This window comes from Colobus angolensis, unplaced genomic scaffold, assembly GCF_000951035.1.
Source record: "Colobus angolensis palliatus isolate OR3802 unplaced genomic scaffold, Cang.pa_1.0 Scaffold4, whole genome shotgun sequence".
Taxonomy (NCBI): domain Eukaryota; kingdom Metazoa; phylum Chordata; class Mammalia; order Primates; family Cercopithecidae; genus Colobus; species Colobus angolensis.
Genome location: NW_012117376.1, coordinates 5,620,432 through 5,639,947, shown reverse-complemented (window position 1 = coordinate 5,639,947; position 19,516 = coordinate 5,620,432). Strand labels below are relative to the sequence as shown.

The window sequence follows — 19,516 nt, the reverse complement described above, 5'->3', positions numbered from 1 at the left end:
TTTTTACAAGATCTCTCTCTGTCACCCCAGCTGGAGTGCAGTGGCACAATCATAACTTACTGCAGCCTCGACCTCCTGGGCTCAAGTGATCCTCCCACTTCAGCCTTCCGAGTAGCTGGGACCACAGATGCACACCACCAGGCCTGGCTAATTTTTGTACTTTTTGTGGAGACTAGGTTTCACCATGTTGCTCAGGCTGGTCTCAAACTCCTGAGCTCAAGCAATCTGCCCTCCTCAGCCTCCCAAAGTGCTGGGATTACAGGCATGAGCCACCGTGCCTGGCCATGCAGTGCCCTTCCCGCCTTTCTTTACTATGCCAAATTGTGCTCTGGCACAATTTTCAAACTTCAGGGACACCTCCAGAGGAAGCCTCATACATAGACTGCTTACCACGTTAGGCACCCTTCCCCTATTATCTCAAAAGCTCAAAGCTAAGTTCTGGCAGTTAAGATGGAGAAAAGGGAACAGTGTTGTAGGGGCCAAGGTTCACTGAAAATCAACTGACAAAAGGCAGATCAATAGGAGAAAAGACATACAAAATTTTATTTTAACGTGCATAGCACGGGGTGGGGGTGAGGGGGCGGGAAGGGAAGGGTCACAGGAGAATGATTACCCAATAACCCAGTGGGGTACAGAAGCTTATACACCCTTTTTCAAAGGGGAAGGGGAGAGATGGAGAATATAGACAATTCTTTTGAGGGAAGCACGTGATTCTTAGGGCGAAAAAATGGACAGAAATTAACTTGAAAATGATTCTCTTTAGAATTTGAATGAGCCCGAGAAGCAGGCATCATCTTGTGAAAAATCCATCCAGGCGTAGTTGCCTTCCTCAGTCTTCTTTTCTGAGATAGATGAGATTTCGCGGAGGGGAGGAAGGCAATTTTGTTTCTTTTGGAAAGAAGTTTTCTTGATTAGATTAGGACATTCTAGAGAGAGTGCCTCCCTATACTTGGGAGAGAAGGTTAGAGGGACCTTGATTCTGAGGCAGCTTTGAAGGCCTCTCACCATGTCAAAGCGCCAGTCTTTGGGGTATCGCTTTCTGAGCCCCAACAGTACAAAGAAATATTTAGGAGACCGTGGTTAGCAGAACCTGTTCACTAACTGAATATGTGGAGACGAGAAGGGAACAGAACTGCCCAGAGTAACTGGCATTTGGCCAGCCAATCATGTGCTAGGCATTGGGGATGCAAAAATGGCTGGGACCAACCTGCCTCCAGAGTTCTCTGACTAAAGAAACAGATGGGTCTACAAAATGTCAATAGAATTTAAGAAATGTGATGACAGAAGTATACACACGCAGCACAGAGGAGGATCTTCAGCCCGGCCAGGAAGATTCAGGGAAGGCTCCCTAGAGGAACCAGGCCTTGAGCTGAGTCTTGAGTCATGGCTAGCAGTTCCCTCAAGCAGAATTGCTGAGGGGCTCAGGAGCATAGACTTAGAAATCAGATAGCCATGGGTTCAAATCCTGACTCTTGTCTGCTTATCTCAGAAAAGCTATTTACACTCTTTGTTTTAAAAAAAGACAATAATAGTACCCACTCCTAGGGTTGCTGTGAGTATTAAATCACCTAAATGTGTATAAAGTGCTTGGCATAGTAGTTTGCACCTTCTCAGTGCTCAGTAAATGGTTATTGACATGTTAAGTATTTCCCAACTGTATTGCTCCTTCTGTAATGTCCTATGTCCATTCGTGGCATTACTCATTCATTAAGCCAGAAATCTGAGTGACACCTTCAAGGCGTCCCATCTTTGCGTTATTCTCCAGATCCAGCTTACAGCACATATGCCTCCTAAATGTCTCTCAAAGTCAACATCATTATCTCTTACCTGGATCACTTTAGCAGCTCCCTAAATGGTCTCCCTGCTGTCTTGTTGCCCCCTCCAGTCCATTTCCTGTCTTTTGGCCATAGTTTTATCTTTCAAATAAAACTATGAGGCCTCCATCTTAGCCCCCCACCCCCAACTCTATGGGTCCCTTCTGGCCATATCTCCTCCACGCCCTCCACAGCCACCATAACCTGTCACCCTCTCCAGCCTGTGCTTTCATTCCCAACACACATGTGCCTCCACGGCTTTGCCCAGGTTTGTCCCTTGGCCGGAAATGAATTTCTCCCTTCTCTTCCTTGACTACAAAATGCTAATTCATCCTGCAAGATCCAGCTCACAAGGCAGAAAGCTCTCCCAGACTGCCTGTGCTATGGTTGTACCCTCCAAAACTTACACTGAAATTTGTCATTGTAAGTATTAAGAGGTGGGGCCTTTAAGAGGTTATTAGGCCATGAGGGTTGCACTCTCATGGGTGGAACTGACGCCCTTATAAAAGGGCAAGTTCAACTCCCTCTTGCCCTCTCTTACCTTCTCACCTGCCATGGGATGACACAGCAAGAAGGCTCTCACGAGTTGCCAGCACCTTGACACTGAATTCCCCAGCACCCAGAACTGTGAGCCAATAAACACCTGTTCATTATGAGTTACCCAGCCTGCAGTATTCTGTTATAGCAGTACAAAATGGACTAAAACACCCTGGTTGCTAGGGGCTCTCTCCTCTCTCAACCCCTTGGCCCCTCTGGGAGAGCAGGTCTCCCTTTGCACCATAACTTTCTGTTTATGTGCTGGCCATGGCCAGACTGTAAGCAACTTAAGCCAAAGGACTGAACCTAATCTTTCACTGATCTATGGCGCTCAGCATAACTACCTAGGCGACAAGAACCAAAGGAGACTCATCCACACCAGACATAGAACAGTCTATGAAAAGTCATAAACCCATAAAATGCTGTATAATGTAAAGGTTAAACTCAGACTCAGCCACTTCCTGGCTTCATGGTTTGAGGTAAGCTGTTTAAACCTCTCCACGCCCCAGTTTCCTCATCTGTAAATCGGGATGATAACAATATCTGTTTTACAGCGTTGCTCTGAGTTCAAACCTCACCCATGCCCCAATTTTAGAGATGATAAAACAATCTCAGAGAGGTAAACTGACCCAGCCCTTCTACTGGAGACCCTTGTACAGTCATCCAATTTAAGTCTTCCCAAACCTGGCTGCTCAGAATCTTGTGGAGCACTTGTTAAAACCTTATTCGAGGGCAGAGTCTATTCACTAAGTCTTGGACCAGGCCCCAGAGTCTGTAAGGGATCACCTCCAAACTAACTGCTTTTGGGAATTCAGATCACATTAGAGCCCTCCTCGCCTTCCAGGCTCATGTGAGTTTGTATTGTAGACCATCTCTTGCTTTTCAGAAGTTGTCTACTAAACCAGTCTATAAAACGTTCATGCCACTCTTCTGTTCAAAACCCTTCTATGGCTCTCTACAGCCCACAGGACCCAGGCCGCCTGCCTCAATGAGACCCAAACACTGATATAATCAAGACCCTGTGCTCCCAATGTCTCTTCCTCCTCCAGGTCTTTGCACAGCTGTTCCCTGATCTTGGAACATTCTTCTCAACCCTGGCCCTCCTTCAGCAGCTAATCCCTAATCATCTTTCTGGCACTCAACCCTGTATTTTAACTGCTTGCTTATTTGTCTGCTTTTCCCATATGACCATAAGCTCCATTAAGGGTAGAAACTACATCTTGTTCAAGGCTATTCCTGTGGCGCCCGAAAGTGATAAATGTCTGCTAAATAAATGAATGAGAAGAATTAGCTGATCCAGTGTGGCCCAGAAAAGCAGCCAATCCTGAAGGATTTTCCTCCTGCCTGAAGGTGACACACCAATCCAAAGGACTGCTCAAGGAGTGGAAAGGGGCTTTCTGGGTGGAGAATGCCATCAGCCCTCTCTGGTCTAAGAAGCCTGCAAAGCTAAAAGCTCATGATTTGGCATTACTGTGACCTCAGACAGGCCGTGTAACCTGCCCTGAGCTTTGGCTTTCTCTTCTGTTGTAAGGACCAGCCACATTCATGTAAAGCACTCACCCCTTGCCTGACCCACACTGGTCACTCAATAAAGCCATCGATACTAGGTTCTGTTTGCCATTTAGCTTCCCAGGAGAGCTCTGTTCTTTGTACTTCCTCTTCCCCCACCCCAGCCTCCACCAAGGTGGCCACCCATAGGAGGCATCAGAAAATGTGGCAGGACTGAAGTTTTTCTGCTGCTGATCAGGAATGACTGGAGCAGAAGGAACATTGTGTCCCTAGGGGAAGGGAAACCAATTATTCGTCAATACCTAACAATCTCACCACACTCCCGGTTTATCAAGCACATGCTGTGTGCTCGGTGAGCTCCGGACTTCCCTCTCTGGGGGAACCCTGGGGACTGGGAGGCAGAATGGGATACATCGAAACCGGAAGAGCGGAGAAATTGACACCCTCCCCCTCTTCACCCCACCTGGGCCCCTCCAGGAGGGTCCAGGTCCTTACTGTGGGCATCAGGGGGCCGAATCTCCTTTCCACCAGCCGGCCCATCCCTGGGAGGAGCTCAGGCAACACCCCTGCTGTCTCCAAACCAAGAGAGTGGGCTCCCGGCCCCTTCTCCCTTCACCCCCGTCCTCCCACACACGGGACGGAGGTGGCCTCTTCTGGAGAGAGCAGCTGGCTCGAGTGCAGTTCTGCCGTTTTATTTTTCCTGGGATACTCAAGGGGATGTGGGAACAGCCACAGGTGTGGTGAGGGGAAGCCCCCATCTCCCCTCCCCAGCCGCTGGGAAAGGGGAGAGGCCCAGGCGCCCTGGTCCTGGGTTGGTCCAGCCACTGTGGTCCCTGGGCCCAGTGGGCAGAGGGCTGAGGATGGAGCCCCTGGGAGGGTGGGGCGGGCTCCTAGGCGGGGCTCGGGATTCTTCATAAAAAGCCACGAAGCTTGATCCCCACGAAGCCCAGCCCCGCGGGGTGGGGGGAGGGGACGCAGAGCCCAGATATGGGGCCTGGCCCGGCCTGGCCCGTGGGGGGAAAGAATGGCAGAGATGGTGCCCATTGAAAGGAGGTGGGGACAAAGCGTCGGACCAGGTGGGCGGGGGATCCAGGTGAGGGGCGCAGGGCGGAGAGGCACGGCCCCCTGCCCAGCCCGGGCGCCTTCGCGTGGGATCAGGAAGGTAAAAAACCCACGAGAGTGTGACGGGCCCGGGGGCTGGGGCGTGCGGTGCCGGTGGGGCGGGCGCACGGGGCGGCCCGCGTTCACAGTGACCTCGACGCTGGGTGTACAGTACGGGTGGAGAACCGCGGGCCCAGGCCGGGCTGGGCGGGCCAGACCGGTCACAGCCTGGTCTGGGCCTCGGGGATGTAGATCTCGATGCTGTCGGCGCTCTCGGTGGCCGAGCTGTGGCGGAAGGAAGCGGCGCGCTTGGCCGCCAGGAGCCGCTTGCGCGCTTCCTGCCGCTGCCGGTCCACGGAGTCCAGGGAGCGCTCCTTCACCGGCACGCCCCGGCCCCGCAGGGGCTTCTTTGGTATCGGCGGAGGGACCTTCTTCTCCTCCTGCGGAGCAGAGGACAGCGCTGAGCTGGGGCGCCCAACTATTCCAACACCCCAGTGCCTGCCCCCGCACCCCCGCGCGCGGAGCGCTGACGACCGCGTGGCTCCGAACGCGATGGCGCTCAGAATCCGCCACGGATCCCATGACCTGAAGCCCCACCTGCTCCTGTTCCGACACGGTCAAATCCCCACATTTTCCACCAAAGCGCGGCGCGTTCGAGCGCCCCCTGGTGGCGCCATTCTCAACAGCTCGCATCAGAACCGGGTTTTCATTCGGGCTCCTGACCCGGAGGAGGGAGTTCCCGACCCAGGCTCCTCAATGAGGGTGCACATACCAGGCCTCTGGCCCTCATCGCAGGCAAGGTCCAGCGACCTGGCGGCTGAGGGGACTCTCAAGGCTCTGCCCTGGATGCCTAGGCCCGTCCTTCTGTAAGGTCTACTTTTGCCTTTTGCTCCCTCCAGCTGCAGCCGCCACTCCCTGCCCCCCGCTCCCCCGCGCTGAGGAAGCCTTGGGGGGTTCTGGCAGCTCAAGCACTGATGAGCACCGGGGCCAAGCAGATGGCAGTGGCCACGAGCATGGTCACTCTGGAAGGGGATGGTCACCTATCACCTGTCCAAGGCTGCCCTTGCTGCCTATGGGTCCCTTCCCCTGCCCCCTTGTTCATCCCACCCTCACCTCTCTGGGGAGGGGAATTTCCCAGAGTCTGGCCTCTTTGCCTGAAGGGACCCCAGCCCCACCTTAGGCTCCAGGAGTTTCCAGCTGTTGGCCTTGAGTTGCTGTAGCTCCAGGAACTTGAGGGTCACATCCTCGATGGAGAGCTGTAGGAGGTCCCAGAAACCCGCCAGGTCCTGGAAGGTGGGCACAGGGAACGCAGTGGGATCCTGCAGCAGAGGAAGACAGAGGGAAAGTGATTGGTCAGGGAGGTCTGAGCCCCAGGCAGGACTATCCCGGGAACCTGCCACGGATAATTCTTCATGGGTTCTTTTCTATTTTCCCTAAGTGCTGGCCAGTCTGAGAAACAAAGGGAAAGAGTACAAAAGAGGGAAATTTTAAAGCTGGGTGTCTGGGGAGACATCAGATGTTGGCAGCTTCTGTGATGCCCCCAAGCCACAAAACCAGCAAGTTTTTATTAGTGATTTTCAAAAGGGGAGGGAGTGTACGAATAAGGTGTGGGTCACAGACGTCGCATGCTTCACAAGGTAATAAAATATCACAAGGCAAATGGAGGCAGGGCGAGATCACAGGACCAGGGCGAAATTAAAATTGCTAATAAAGTTTTGGGCATGCATTGTCATTGATAGTATCTTATCAGGAGACACGGTTTGAGAGTAGACAACCCATCTGACCAAAATTTATTAGGCGAGAATTTCCTCATCCTAATAGGCCTGGGAGTGCTACAGGAGACGGGGGCTTATTTCATCCCTTATCTACAACTGTAAAAGACAGACGTTCCCAAAGCAGCCATTTCAGAGACCTCCCCTTGGGAATGCATTCTCTTTCTCAGGGATGTTCCTTGCTGAGAAAAAGAATTCAGTAATATTTCTCCTATTTGCTTTTGAAAGAAGAGAAATACGGCTCTGTTCTGCCCGGCCCACAGGTAGCCAGACTTTAAGGTTATCTCCCTTGTTCCCTGAAAATCGCTGTTATCCTGTTCTTAAGGTGCCCAGATTTCATATTGTTCAAATATATATGCTCTACAAACAATTTGTGCAGTTAACGCAATCATCACAAGGTCCTTAGGCAACATACATCCTCAGCTTACAAAGATGACGAGATTAAGAGATTAAAGACAGGCATAGGAAATCACAAGAATATTGACTGGGGAAGTGATAAGTGTCCATGAAATCTTCAGAATTTATGTTCAGAGATTGCAGTAAAGACAGGTGTAAGAAATTATAAAAGTATTAATTTGAGGAATAAATGTCCATGAAATCTTCACAATTTATGTTCTTCTGCCATGGCGTCAGCCAGTCCCTCCATTCGGGGTCCCTGACTTCCCACAACAAGGACAAGAGAAAGTCCTATCCACTCTTACTGCCAGGAACCTCAGCCTGGGAGAGTGGGCGGGGGCTGGGAGACAGGGGGACAAGAAAGAACCCAGCCCTCCCTTCTTGTGCACAAACACCTGGTCCTACCTCCAGGCACAAGATTGACAGCTACCCCTGCAGGCATGCAGGCCTGGTCTCACCTCTGGTACACACACACTCTGGGTCACCTGCCTGTCTCACCTCCAGCACACACACAGTCTGGGTCACATATATCTGGTAGGATCTACTACTATGGGCACTCACCATGCTTTGCTGACACAGCCGGAAGAACTGCTGAACCTTCTGGGACAGGAGAAGTTGTGTGCTGCCCACAGCACTGCGGATCTTCTCCAGGACTAGAAAGCAGAAGAAAATTCAGGGAGGGAAATGATGCATCTCCTTCCCCAGACTCCGGGAAGTCTGCCCTGAACGCTGACCCCTCGGTTGCTTGGCACTGTCTATACATCAGTCTCCTCCAGCCCCAGCCCCATCCTATCCTCAAGTTCATAACAAGTTCTTGCTCCACTACACCAAGACTGTATCCTCAGACCCTGATGTTCCCTCCTTCATACAGCCTACATTTCTTGAGTGCTCATCCTCCTTTATCCTTTCTCCCTCCCATATCAGAAAACACACAGAAACCAGCCCCAGCCTAGCCTATAGCATTGGCCAGGGCATTAGCTCAGTGACCACCCATTGGCTAAGCTTTGTTCATCACTCACCAGTGCATGCAAGACTCCTTGGCTCTTTAAGAATGACCAAGTAATTTAATGTACGTAACACATCTTCATAGTCACTGTCCCCTCAACTCAGAGATTCTGGAGTAAGACTGTGTCTCTCAGTGGATCTGACTTACAGGAAGAGCCAGGCTTTCCCTCGGGCCAGGGCCATGTCTCCCTGGCTGAATCTCCCTCATCTATGCCTCAGACAGGATCTGACATTGTGAACTGCCTCCCTCTCTGTAATCTTGGTCCCACCACCTGGATCCCCACACCAGTCCAGATCTTAGTCCCCATAAACTTGGTGATTTGGACTAGTAGCCATCCATAGAAGGTCCAGCCCTTTGGCCTGCATTGTCTGCAGTCCCAGCCCCTGGCCTCTTAAAGCTGCACCGTGTGCACCCTGCTCCCTTCCAAGAGCTCCCAGCATGCCTTGCTGCCAATGTTGACCTGCCAGGCTCCAATGCAGACCAGTGAGGCACAAACTGAAGGGGCCTCCTGTTACACTGCAGCCCCAGCCACCCCCATCAGGGTCTCCTGAGCACACACTAGGCCATGGTCCCCAGAGTCCCCTCATTCCGATGCCGTGACTCACTCTCCTCGGGTAGCTCATAGTCCTCCGCCTCACGCTCCATCTGCTGGCACCAGTGCTCCAGCTTCTCCACCTCTGCCCGCAGCATCTTGATGAACCACTCGCCGTCCCGTGGGCAGGGGGACGCGCGGCCTGAGTCGGGGAGGCTACGTGAACCGCGCTCTATCCAGGAGTCACGGCGGCCGGCCCCGGGGCCGGGGGTGGGGGCGGGGGCAGGGCCGGGCGACCCATCGGTGGCCGGCGGCTCATACGGCAGTGGGTAGCCCTCGCGGTAGGCCCACTGGCCCTGCGTGTGGACCGTGCGGAAGACTGAGTAAGTGGGGGCCCGGGGCCCAGGCTGGGGCTCAGAGGCGTGCCTCTGGAAGGAACGTCCAAACTGCAGGGCCTTGTCTTCTGTGGCAACCGTGGCCAGTCCTGCCAGGCCCTCCAGCTCCAGGTCTGCCTGCACGCCAGCCGTCACACTGTTGGAGCGCTTGAACCTTGCTCGCCTGGGGAGAGGGGTGGCTGTCATCCCCCATTGCCCAGGCTCATGCCAGCTCTCACCCCCACCCCAAGCCAAAAAAAAAGAAGGGAATGAGGAAGGGAACCTACAAAGTGATGGACATTAACCTATGCACTTTAAATATATTGGTTCTTGCAACAGCTATGTACATAATACACCTACCTATTGCACTGCCTCTAGACAGGGGTGATATCCAAACTATTTAGCAACCAGTTCAGTCCATGGACAGAGCAGATGCTGGCATATGCCAGGCAGAGCAGGCACAGACCAAAATGCTGCAGCAGTGCCCTGGAGAGGCTAGATTGTGGGGTGGGTCAGAGGAGCCAGGGTGGTGGCTCTTTACCAGTGAAGGCAGAAGTATTTCAATTTTTTTTTTTTTTTTTTTTGAGATGGAGTTTTGCTTTTGTTGCCCAGGCTGGAGTGCAATGGCACGATCTCGGCTCACCATAACCTCTGCCTCCCAGGTTCAAGCGATTCTCCTGCTTCAGCCTCCTGAGTAACTTGGATTACAGGAATGCGCCTTTTGTCTCTTTTTGGAAGAGACAGGGTTTCTCCATGTTGATCAGGCCAGTCTCAAACTCCCAACCTCAGGTTATCCGCCCACCTCGGCCTCCCAAAGTGCTGGGATTACAGGCGTGAGCCACCACGCCTGGCCAAAGTATTTCAGTATTTTAACAAATGCTATGTCTATGCTAGTTTATACCAGCTGCACTAGAGTGTCCTCAGCCCTACCTAGAGATGAGTAAACCAAGTCAACCCAGCTTCAAAGTAGCAGAGCCAGGATTTGGACTCAGGGCTGCTGGGCTCCACAGTCCAAGCACTTCGCACTGCACCAGCTGCTAGAACATCACAGGAAGAAATGCCTTGGAGCAGCTGCGGGTGGAGTGGGCCTGCAGCTGGGAGAACTTCTCTAGGGACCCCGATGGCTCAGCCCAGAGCCTGGCCAGACACAGTAAGTCAGTGCCAGTGGAGCTATATTAAGTTGTTTGCAGGAATGACATAGGGCTTGGAAATTTCTTGTCTTTGAGTTAATAATATGCAAATCTTATGCAAACCAGAAAGTCAACTGACCTTGTTCATTTTTTCCCTGAATTCAGAGTTCTTTTCTATAAAGAAGTCAGCAGTCCCTTAAGATGCATGAGGTTGGGATCAGGCAATACTTTAAGAAGTGGGAGCCAGGAGATGTGGGAGGTGGGAGATAAACAGAAGATCAAGGTTTGGAAATTCAAGGACCACAAAAGAAAAGCCTGTGTGTCCTGAGCTACCTCCACCCCTACATGGTCAGAAGGGATTGTGGGGCCAGCTCTAGGGGTCCCTCCACCTCCCCAAGAGACTCTCCCAACCCCCGCAACTTCAGCCTTCCTCTTGCTGCCCAGGCCTTCTCTCCCTGCCTGCCTGCCTACTTCTCTCCAGCTGGCAGGCTGCCTGCTGGGAGCCTGTTGCCATAGAAACCAGGCCCAGAAGGATGCTGCAGGACCCAGGAAGGAGAGATGCACTCATGTGCAGTCTCCAACGAGCCCTAGGTCCCAACCCCCACCCAGAGAGGGAGAAGGAGAGAGAACATATCCTCATTGCCTCCCACACAATCTTCCCCTCGGTGTCTGCCCTGTCCTGCCCTGGTCAAGGCTTGTACCACCATCTGCCCTGATGATTAAACTGGCCTCCTTTCAGATACCTCTGCCTCCATGAGTACCCTGCAGAGGAAGAGCATGGGACCAGGAGTTAGCTCTGAGTTCTAATGCTGGCTTTGTCACTGTGTGCCTTTGTCACTCACCCTCCGTCTAGGTCATCCAATGTGTATGTGCATGTACTTAAAATACATATATATATTAGATATAAATATACACACATATATACATCTAAAAATACACACATATATACAATTATAGAAATAGATAAGTAATTGCCAAGGTAGCTCCTCTCTCTAAAATTATATTTTGCATATTTTAAGATCTGGGGCCCTCCCCAGTCCACCCAAGACTGGAGTAGTCTTCCTAAAGCTGAGCTCTGCCAAGTCATTCCCCTGCTCAAAACGCTTCCACAGTCCCCTACTACCAACAAGACAAAGTTCAGACTTCCTGTACCAGCATTATCTGAGGCCCTGACGCCCTGGACACAGTCCTCCTCTTCAACCTCATCTCCCCCACATTCTCCTTGTTCCCCAAGTTGACTCCAAGTCTTTGCACACGCTATTTCCCTGCCTGAAATGTCCATTCCCTGCTTAAGTCCTGTTTCACCTGTTTCACCCCCCTCTGCCCCCAAGACCACTCCTGAGTACCACACCTCCCTCAGCAGCCCTCCTGGCTTCACAGGCAGCCCTGCCGTTCGGGCAGATTGTTCTTTCTGGTGAGAGTCTTGTGTGTCTAACTGCAGTTAGGATGCACCTTGACTTGCTTTGAATGTTCGTGTGCCTTTGTGCTCTAGTTAGCTTGTGGCTCCTTCAGAGCTACAACTGTTGCAAACCACAAAGGTAATGGAGGGGTTTGCTCCAATAAATATGTGCCTGATGATCTGCCATGCCTGCGTGCTTTCCTGTCACCCCTGCTAAACACAGCTCTGTCCTTCGGCACTGCCATGTTCGCTGCCTTCCACCTGTCCTCTGAGATGTCCTGAGAGGATCCCATTCCATCGTGATGGAAACAGTATGGAAACAGCCATACTGCCGGGAACAGAAGCACCAAGTGCCCCAGGCTGCAGGCTTCTCAAGTCACTGCCTCAGTGAGCTCTCTCACATGTCTGCCTCAAAGGAGACCAAGGAAGTCGAGGAGCCGATGGGATGACCGGAAGCACAGTCCTCACCAACGCTCCCGGCCAGCAGCCAGAGATGTGTACAGCACAAGCAGGAGGTGCTCATCCCTATGCAAGTGGCATTTAAAACAAGCAGTGTGGGACAAGCTCACCCAAGAAAAGAACAACGGATCCAAGATCCAAACCCTGGGGAAACATGGACATTTCAGGGGTGGGTGGAGATGGTGCAGCTCATAGAGGAGTCTAAGCCGGAAAGGAAGACTGAGAAAACCAGCAGAAAGTGACATAAAAGCAGAGAGGGGACAGAAAGGTCTCATGAAGGAATGGGCAGCTAATATGGAAAACGCAGCCGGTTAAGAATGAAAGGTGCCCACGGATTTGGCAATCTGGAAGCCACGGGTGATCCAAGCAAGAGTGGGTTTGGTGGAATGTGGGGGCAGATGCAGACTGCAGCAGGTTGTCAGGAGGTGGAGAAAACTAGTCAAGGCAACCCTCAAAGAGCCTGGCTGAGAAGGGAGGAAGGCAGAAGAGAATGTACTGTTAAAGAGGGATATTTTGTTTTGGGTGCTTCTTGCTTGCTGTATCCCAAGAGGAAAGAACCTGTAGGCAGAATAATAGCCACCAAATGAATCCACATCCTAATCCCCAGAACCTGTGAATATGTCACCTTCCACAGCAAAAAAGGAATTTGCAGATGTGATTAAGTTAAGGATACTAAGAAGAGGAGACTCTCCTGGATTATCCTGGTGTAATCACATTTTGTAAATGAAAGAGGGAGGCAGAAGAGTCAGAGAAGAAGATGGAACGACAGAATCAAGGTTGGAATAATGCAACCTGGGGACACAGCCCACCACTGCTGGCTCTGAAGACAGAAGCAGGCTGCAAGCGAAGGAGTGCAGTCAGCCTCTACAAACTGGAAAAAGTGACTAAATGGATGCTTCCCAGAGCCTTCCAGAGTCCAGTTCGAAACCCCATTGAGACTCTGACCCCAGATAATAAATATGTATTGTTTTCTATCACTGAATTTGTGATCATTTTTTTTCAGCAGGAATACGAAATTAACATAACCTGTAAAGAGAAGTGGAATGAAGAGAGAGGAGAGAAGGAACCAGATATAAGGGGGATAAAAAAGAATAACATCTTCTGAGCACTTAGTATGTGCCAGGAGAAGCACTTTCCATGAATAAACACGCTCAGTCCTCACAAACAGTCCCACTCTATGGGTGTTAGTATCAGCCCTACTAGTAGATCAGAAAACCGAGGCTTAAGGGGGTTGACTCCTAAAATGAAGGCAGGGCTGGTGGAAGAGACAAGGGAAGAGATCTAAGTAAGCTGGGGTTTGGCTTGGAAGTGGACAGAAGTCCCACCAGTTGACCCCAGTCATCACAATGAAGTGGGTGATGGGGGGTGGTTATCTGCCGGAGATGTCTGGGGAGTAGGGAAAGGAATGAAAATGAGCAGCTTTAGGGGGGGGCATTAGAACAGAGCAGTTAGGGCCGTGTGCTCTGGAGCCTTGCCCGGGTCCAAAACCCAGCTCTGTGGCTTGTGCCTCATTTCCCCATCTGTAAATGAGAATGATAATAGTAACAGTTCATAAGATTGTTGTGAGATAATATCCATAAAGAACTCAGAACAGCACCCTGCCTGCCCATTGTGTTAGCTATTCTAGAGAAGTAGAATGGTTTGCAGCTCTCACTGAAAAGAAAGGGAGCTGGACAAACACAATCATCGGAATGTAGCACTGAGAACCCGGCTAGGGCATTGTAGTTATTAATTATTATGATTGCTGTTGATCATTTCCATCTGTTCTCCCACAGCGCTTTGAACAAAACTCTTTTATACTCCATATCACATTGTATCATTGCTGGTTATTTGCATAAGTGTCTCCTCACTAAATAGGGCAGTTCATCACACAGAAACGTTGGCTGGTTGGTTGGTTGGTTGGTTGGTTGGAAGGAAGGGAGGAAGGATGGTAGAGACCACTAACTGTCTTCTAAGATCCACTCTCCACTTCCCCCTTAGTAACAGAACCCCACCATTTTATGTTGGATGCATGGCTACTTTGAATAAAGATTCTTTCCCATTCTCCCTACCAACTAGATGTAGCCATGCGAGTAAGTTCTAGCCCATGAGACAAAAGTAGAAGTGGCATGTGCAACTTCCAGAAAGTGTCCTTAAAAGGAGGAGGTATGCCCTTCCTTGTCTCTTCCTCCTTCCCAGTCACCAGAATGCAGACATGATGGCTGGACCTCAAGCAGCCATTTTGAAACATGAGACCAAAGGGAAGTGCTAAGTGGGGTGGGGGATGAAGAATAAGATAGAAGGCTCCAGGCCCTGACACTGTGGGGCACCTACCAGACCTCAACTAAGTCTCCCTGGATTTCCTCTAAGTAAGAGAGAAATAAACTTCTATCATATTTAAATCACTGTTTTTTGGGGGTTTTCTAGAACTCACAGTCAAACCCACTCCTAACTATAACTGATGAATTTTTAGAATAGTGAAGTTCAGGGCTTATGTCGCTATTTAGTTTTGGATTTGGCAGTATTTGCTGTGGTGTCCACCAACAGCTGTCAGCACAGGATAGAAACTGGCTTCAGCTGTGAATTGTCATTAATGCGTAACAATGCGTTCACGGTATTTTCTCCCAAGCCTTTAAATGCGGCTGCAGAAGCCTCCTCCCTTTGAGTTCTCCAAGGTGACAATGATTACATTCCTGATGATTCTGCAAGTTGTTATCATGGTTACTTCAGGGAGAGTTTCCACTGTGATTCTACTTCAGGGAGAGTTTCTGCTGTGATTCTCTGGGGGATAACATAAAAGCCTCTGGGTAGAAGCTGGATTATCCCAAGAGACACAGTATCCAAGGAAAGCTCAGTATCCAGAAGTTGTCGAGAGGTTTTGCCAGGAGTATTTGGCAGCAGGCTGTAGGGGTGGGAGGGGTAGTGGGTAGGGAGGGGGAAGGACGGTGTCATTTCAACTAGGCATAGCCTTCAAACTAGCTGCTATAGAAGCTCCTGTGTGAAGGCATCTAAAAGCCTAAACATATCATCAAGCAGGGCTCACTGAACCCACCACTCCAGCCCGGGGGCTGTGACAGGGATGCCAAGCGGAGGCTAGGGTGGGAGATTCAGGAGGAGTCATGAGGGTGAGTCAGGAACTGTCCTAAAGTTGCAGGCTCAGGAATGGAGGCAGCATCTGCGCCCAGGACTTTGGGCAGTCAGCTTCTCGTTGCTTTTGCAGGACTGTTCTTGGAATATAACTTCATGGGGATGGAAGCTTCCTTCCCAGGCCTCAAGGGGCCATTCTTTCAGCATATACCCTTCCCAAGGTCCCAAAGCTAGAAATGACCATAATGTTAAGGGAAGGGTAGGCAGGTCTTCCTCCACAGAGTTCTCCAGGTGGCCCTTAGTGGGCACAAGCAGGTATGAGTAGGGATGTCAGATAAAATATAGGACTCCCAGTTGAATTTGAATTTCAGATAAATGACAGATTTTTTTAGTATAAGTATGTCCCAAATATTGCATGTGACATACTAAAATGTACTCATTGTTTATCTGATCATCAGACTTAACTGGGCATCCTGGTGGTTTTTGTTTCTTTATTTTGGCGGGTTTTGCTGTTGATGGTGTTGGTTTTGGTTTTGCTAAATTTACAGTTTAAGATAAGGTCTTTCTGGGGGTAATCTAGAGGTGGAAGATACAGGCAGATCCCCATGGTTAGAGAGAATTAGAGGCAAAAATCCCATTTTCGATGACTTCAAAAGGCCACTTGCTAATATTCAGCAAGGCATTTGATGCATCCTTTTATCATGGCCCAGAGTGTGCTGGGTCTAGGGAAACACGTGCTGTAAGGACACGTTGAGACACGCCTGGTAACTGATTAAGTATGTTCTCTCTCACCACAAGGCCTTAGCATATGCTATTCCTTCTGCCTGGAATCTTATCTTCCATTTTTCACTCAGTTAATTTTTGTTCATCCTTCAGATCTCCATGCAAACGTCACTTCCCAGGGAAGCCATGCCTGACACCTCTGGCAGACTCAAAGCCCCATAGTCTACACTGTCATGGCTCACATGTCTCTCCTTTGCAGCACCTGGCACAGTGGCTATATCATTAATGAGATTCTCAGATTAACTTGGTGGTAAGCTTTGCACGGGCAGGAGCTGTCTCTGGTTCTGCTCACCTTTGCATCCTCAGTGCCCAGCACAGTGTTTGGCAAATAATACCGATCCAATAAATATCTATGGACAGATGAATCTTGGCGGGGGTGTGTGCAGTGGAGATAGAACTGAAGGGGTGCCAGCCCCCTCCTCGTATATTCTACGCCAAGTGATCACTGATGCTGGGCAACTGGAAGGACTCACAGACAATTCCCAGACAGAAGGGACAATAAGTCCAAAATCCTCACCCAAGAGGTGAGCAGGGAACATCCTGAAAGGCAGAAGAGATGTTTCCTGCCCAGCAATTTTTAAAACCGAAGCACAGAGAAAGAAACAGATACTGGGATGAGCGAAACAGCAGTAAGGACAAGAGAGTCAAAGAAAATGGGGCTGGGCTGTGTGCGGCGGGCTAGGCCTGAATGCTGGCCAGGCGAGGCTGCTGGAATTCATGGCTCACTTTTATGCACCAGTTGGGGCATGGTATGTGAGGAGTCAGACTTAAAGTGCCAGGGACATAAGGGACAGAAAGGACTATGCAGGTGTATGACTAAGGATGCCTGAAGCAGACAGGCCAGGGAGCCTGGCCAAAGAGATGGGCCAGATTTCCCCTCTCCCCACCTGTCACTCCCTCTGAATTCCCAGTGTGATCACCTGTCCCAGGCAATTTGGTTCTTTAGATGCTTATTCAACACCATGTCCTCTCCTCAGTCCGCCACATCAAGACCTCACCAACCACTTATACGACAGCAAGGAAGGCCACGTTCTCTGCCTGTCCCTGCCCTTCCCTGACTTTCACTCCAAAACACTGCTCAAATTGGCCCACTTCTCTCTGCATCCACTGCTATCAGCCTTACCCAGACCACTGATCAATAGAGTAGACTAAACTAACTTAGGAAGCTCCCACTCACACCCTAAACACATAGAAATGCTGGGTTTTAAGAAATCAAAAAGGTGTTTTTGCTATAATGCTGGGCTTGAAAGTAGGAATGAGAAATTTCAGGGTACCAGAAACAGGAAGGAAATTCAAAACCCATATAGTCAGAGGGTCTAAGCCAAGTGAACCACAGGGAGTTCAGGCCAGACATATGCTAGAGGCTGGATGAAAATGCTGAAGGAGGATGAGAGGAGAGACCCCAAACCTGTGCAGCAAGGGGAGCTGGAAAGAGACCCTGTGCACAAAGCCGGCAGCCAAGAAGGTCTGTTTCATTTGCAAACTTGGACTGGAAACACTCATGCCAGGGATGCAGGAATGTGGCCTGGAAGGAGAATGCTGGGAAATCAGAATATGAAGGCTTCCTTGTGTGGGGGTGTGGGGTTCAAATGAGTATTACCCTCGTGAAACACAAGAAGCGTCAAGCCTCAAGGGAAGATACTAACTTTAAAATTTCAAGCAATGCTTCAGCATGAAGGAAACTGAACCAGGAGGAAGAAGAGGGCAGTAACAAACAATAGTGAACACACAGATTATGGAAACACACTTGTACATCTAAACTGTTAAAGCATAAAAGATACAACAGCAGCTGATTTCGCAGACTTTTAAAGAGGTATAATCAAACTGCTCGATAAACATAACATGGAAGATGGGAGGAGAAAATTAAGAAGGAAATTAAAGCGTTCCAGAAGTCTTGTTTTGTGCCTAAGAGGGACAGAAGTACTGACTAATGTTAGACATTATTAGGAAAATATAAAATTAAGTATATCTGTTAAATTTTTAAGGGAAATCACTACTAAAATGTAAACTTCCAAACCAGTGGAGAGAAGAAGAGAAATAAAGTAAACTCTATTTACTGTTGATCAGTTCAACGTAAGATAAAAAGTAGGAGAGGGAGACAGCAAAGAAAAAGCATGTCAACTAGAAAATTTTTAAAGAGATGATAGAAATAAACTCAAATCAGTAAAGAAAAATATATACATGGATTAAATATGTCTAAACTCTAGTTACATATCGCTTATAAGCAACACATATAGGCCAGGCGCGGTGGCTCACTTCTGTAATCCCAACACTTTGGGAGGCCGAGCCAGGTGGATTACCTAAGGTCAGAAGTTCAAGACCAGCCTGATCAACATGGCGAAACTCCGTCTCTACTAAAAATACAAAAAATTAGCCAGGTGTGGTGGCACATGCCTGTAATCCCAGCTACCCAGTGGCTGAGGCAGGAGAATTGCTAGAACCCGGGAGGCGAGGTTGCAGTGAGCTGAGATCATGCCAATGCACTCTAGCCTGGGCGATAAAGCAAGACTCATCTCAAAAAAATAAAAATTAAAAAAAAAAAAGCAACACATCTAAAACATAAGGATATAGGAAGGTCAAAAATAAAAGGATGGAAAAAGATGTATTGGAAAATTAACCAAAAGCAAGCAGTCATAGCAATAAAAATCAGGCAAAAAAGACTTCAAGGCAAAAGCCATTAGTAAGGATGAAAAGCAGCCTATTTAATGATAAAAGAGCCAAGCCACCAAGAAGATACAACAATCACAAGCTTGAATGCTTATAAACAGCACACTCTCAAACTGAAGTAAAAATTAACAAAGTTACCAGGGAAAATGACATATCCACAATCGTAGTGAGACATTTTTAACACACCTCTCAGAACTGGTAGATCAAATGTACAAAAAAAGAGATAAACATTTGAAAATTATAATTTATAAATTTGACCATACATGACAGTGGTCTCCAACCTTTTTGGCACCACGGACTGGTTTCATAGAAGACAATTTTTCCAGAAGTTGCAGGGGGGCGTGGTAGGGGATGGTTTTGGGATGATTCAAGCACATTACATTTATTGGGCATTTTATTTCTATTATTATTACATTGTAATATATAATAAAATAATTATTCAACTCATCATAATGTAGAATCAATAGGAGCTCTGAGCTTGTTTTCCTGCAACTAGATGGTCCCATCTCTGGGTAATGGGAGACAGATTATCAAACATTAGATTCTCATAAGGAGCACACAACCTAGATCCCTCACATACACAGTTCACAATAGGGTTCAGGCTCCAATGAGAATCGAATGCTACCGCAGATCTGCCAGGAGGCGGAGCTGAGGCAGTAATGCTCACTCGCCTGCTGTGCACCTCCTGTTGTGCCTGGTTCCTAACAGGCCATGGACAAGTACCAGTCCCCCGCCTGGGGTTTGGGGACCCCTGATATATGATATACAAATATATAATGAAGGAAGTCTCAACAAATTCTAAGGAATAAATATAACAGATACATAATATGACCACAATGGAGCATATTTAGAAATCTGTAATGAAAAGGCAGTCCCCTGTCAAAAAAATTCATTTGAGGCCGGGTGCGGTGGCTCAAGCCTGTAATCCCAGCACTTTGGGAGGCCGAGACGGGCGGATCACAAGGTCAGGA

The 19,516-nt window shown here is 49.3% G+C and overlaps 1 protein-coding gene across 1 annotated transcript in view; it reads right to left on the bottom strand.

The window, feature by feature from the left end:
- Window positions 1-4,544: 4,544 nt before the first annotated feature.
- DLGAP3 (discs, large (Drosophila) homolog-associated protein 3) overlaps window positions 4,545-19,516 on the bottom strand; it is a 60,624-nt gene continuing 45,652 nt past the window's right edge. Inside the window, exons 10-13 of the mRNA XM_011955362.1 lie at window positions 8,741-9,225; window positions 7,691-7,782; window positions 6,137-6,280; window positions 4,545-5,401 (exon numbers count right to left, since the gene is read on the bottom strand). Of these exons, the coding sequence (XP_011810752.1) occupies window positions 5,183-5,401; window positions 6,137-6,280; window positions 7,691-7,782; window positions 8,741-9,225 (940 nt within the window). The 3' untranslated portion in view covers window positions 4,545-5,182. The remainder of the gene's footprint in view (window positions 5,402-6,136; window positions 6,281-7,690; window positions 7,783-8,740; window positions 9,226-19,516) is intronic.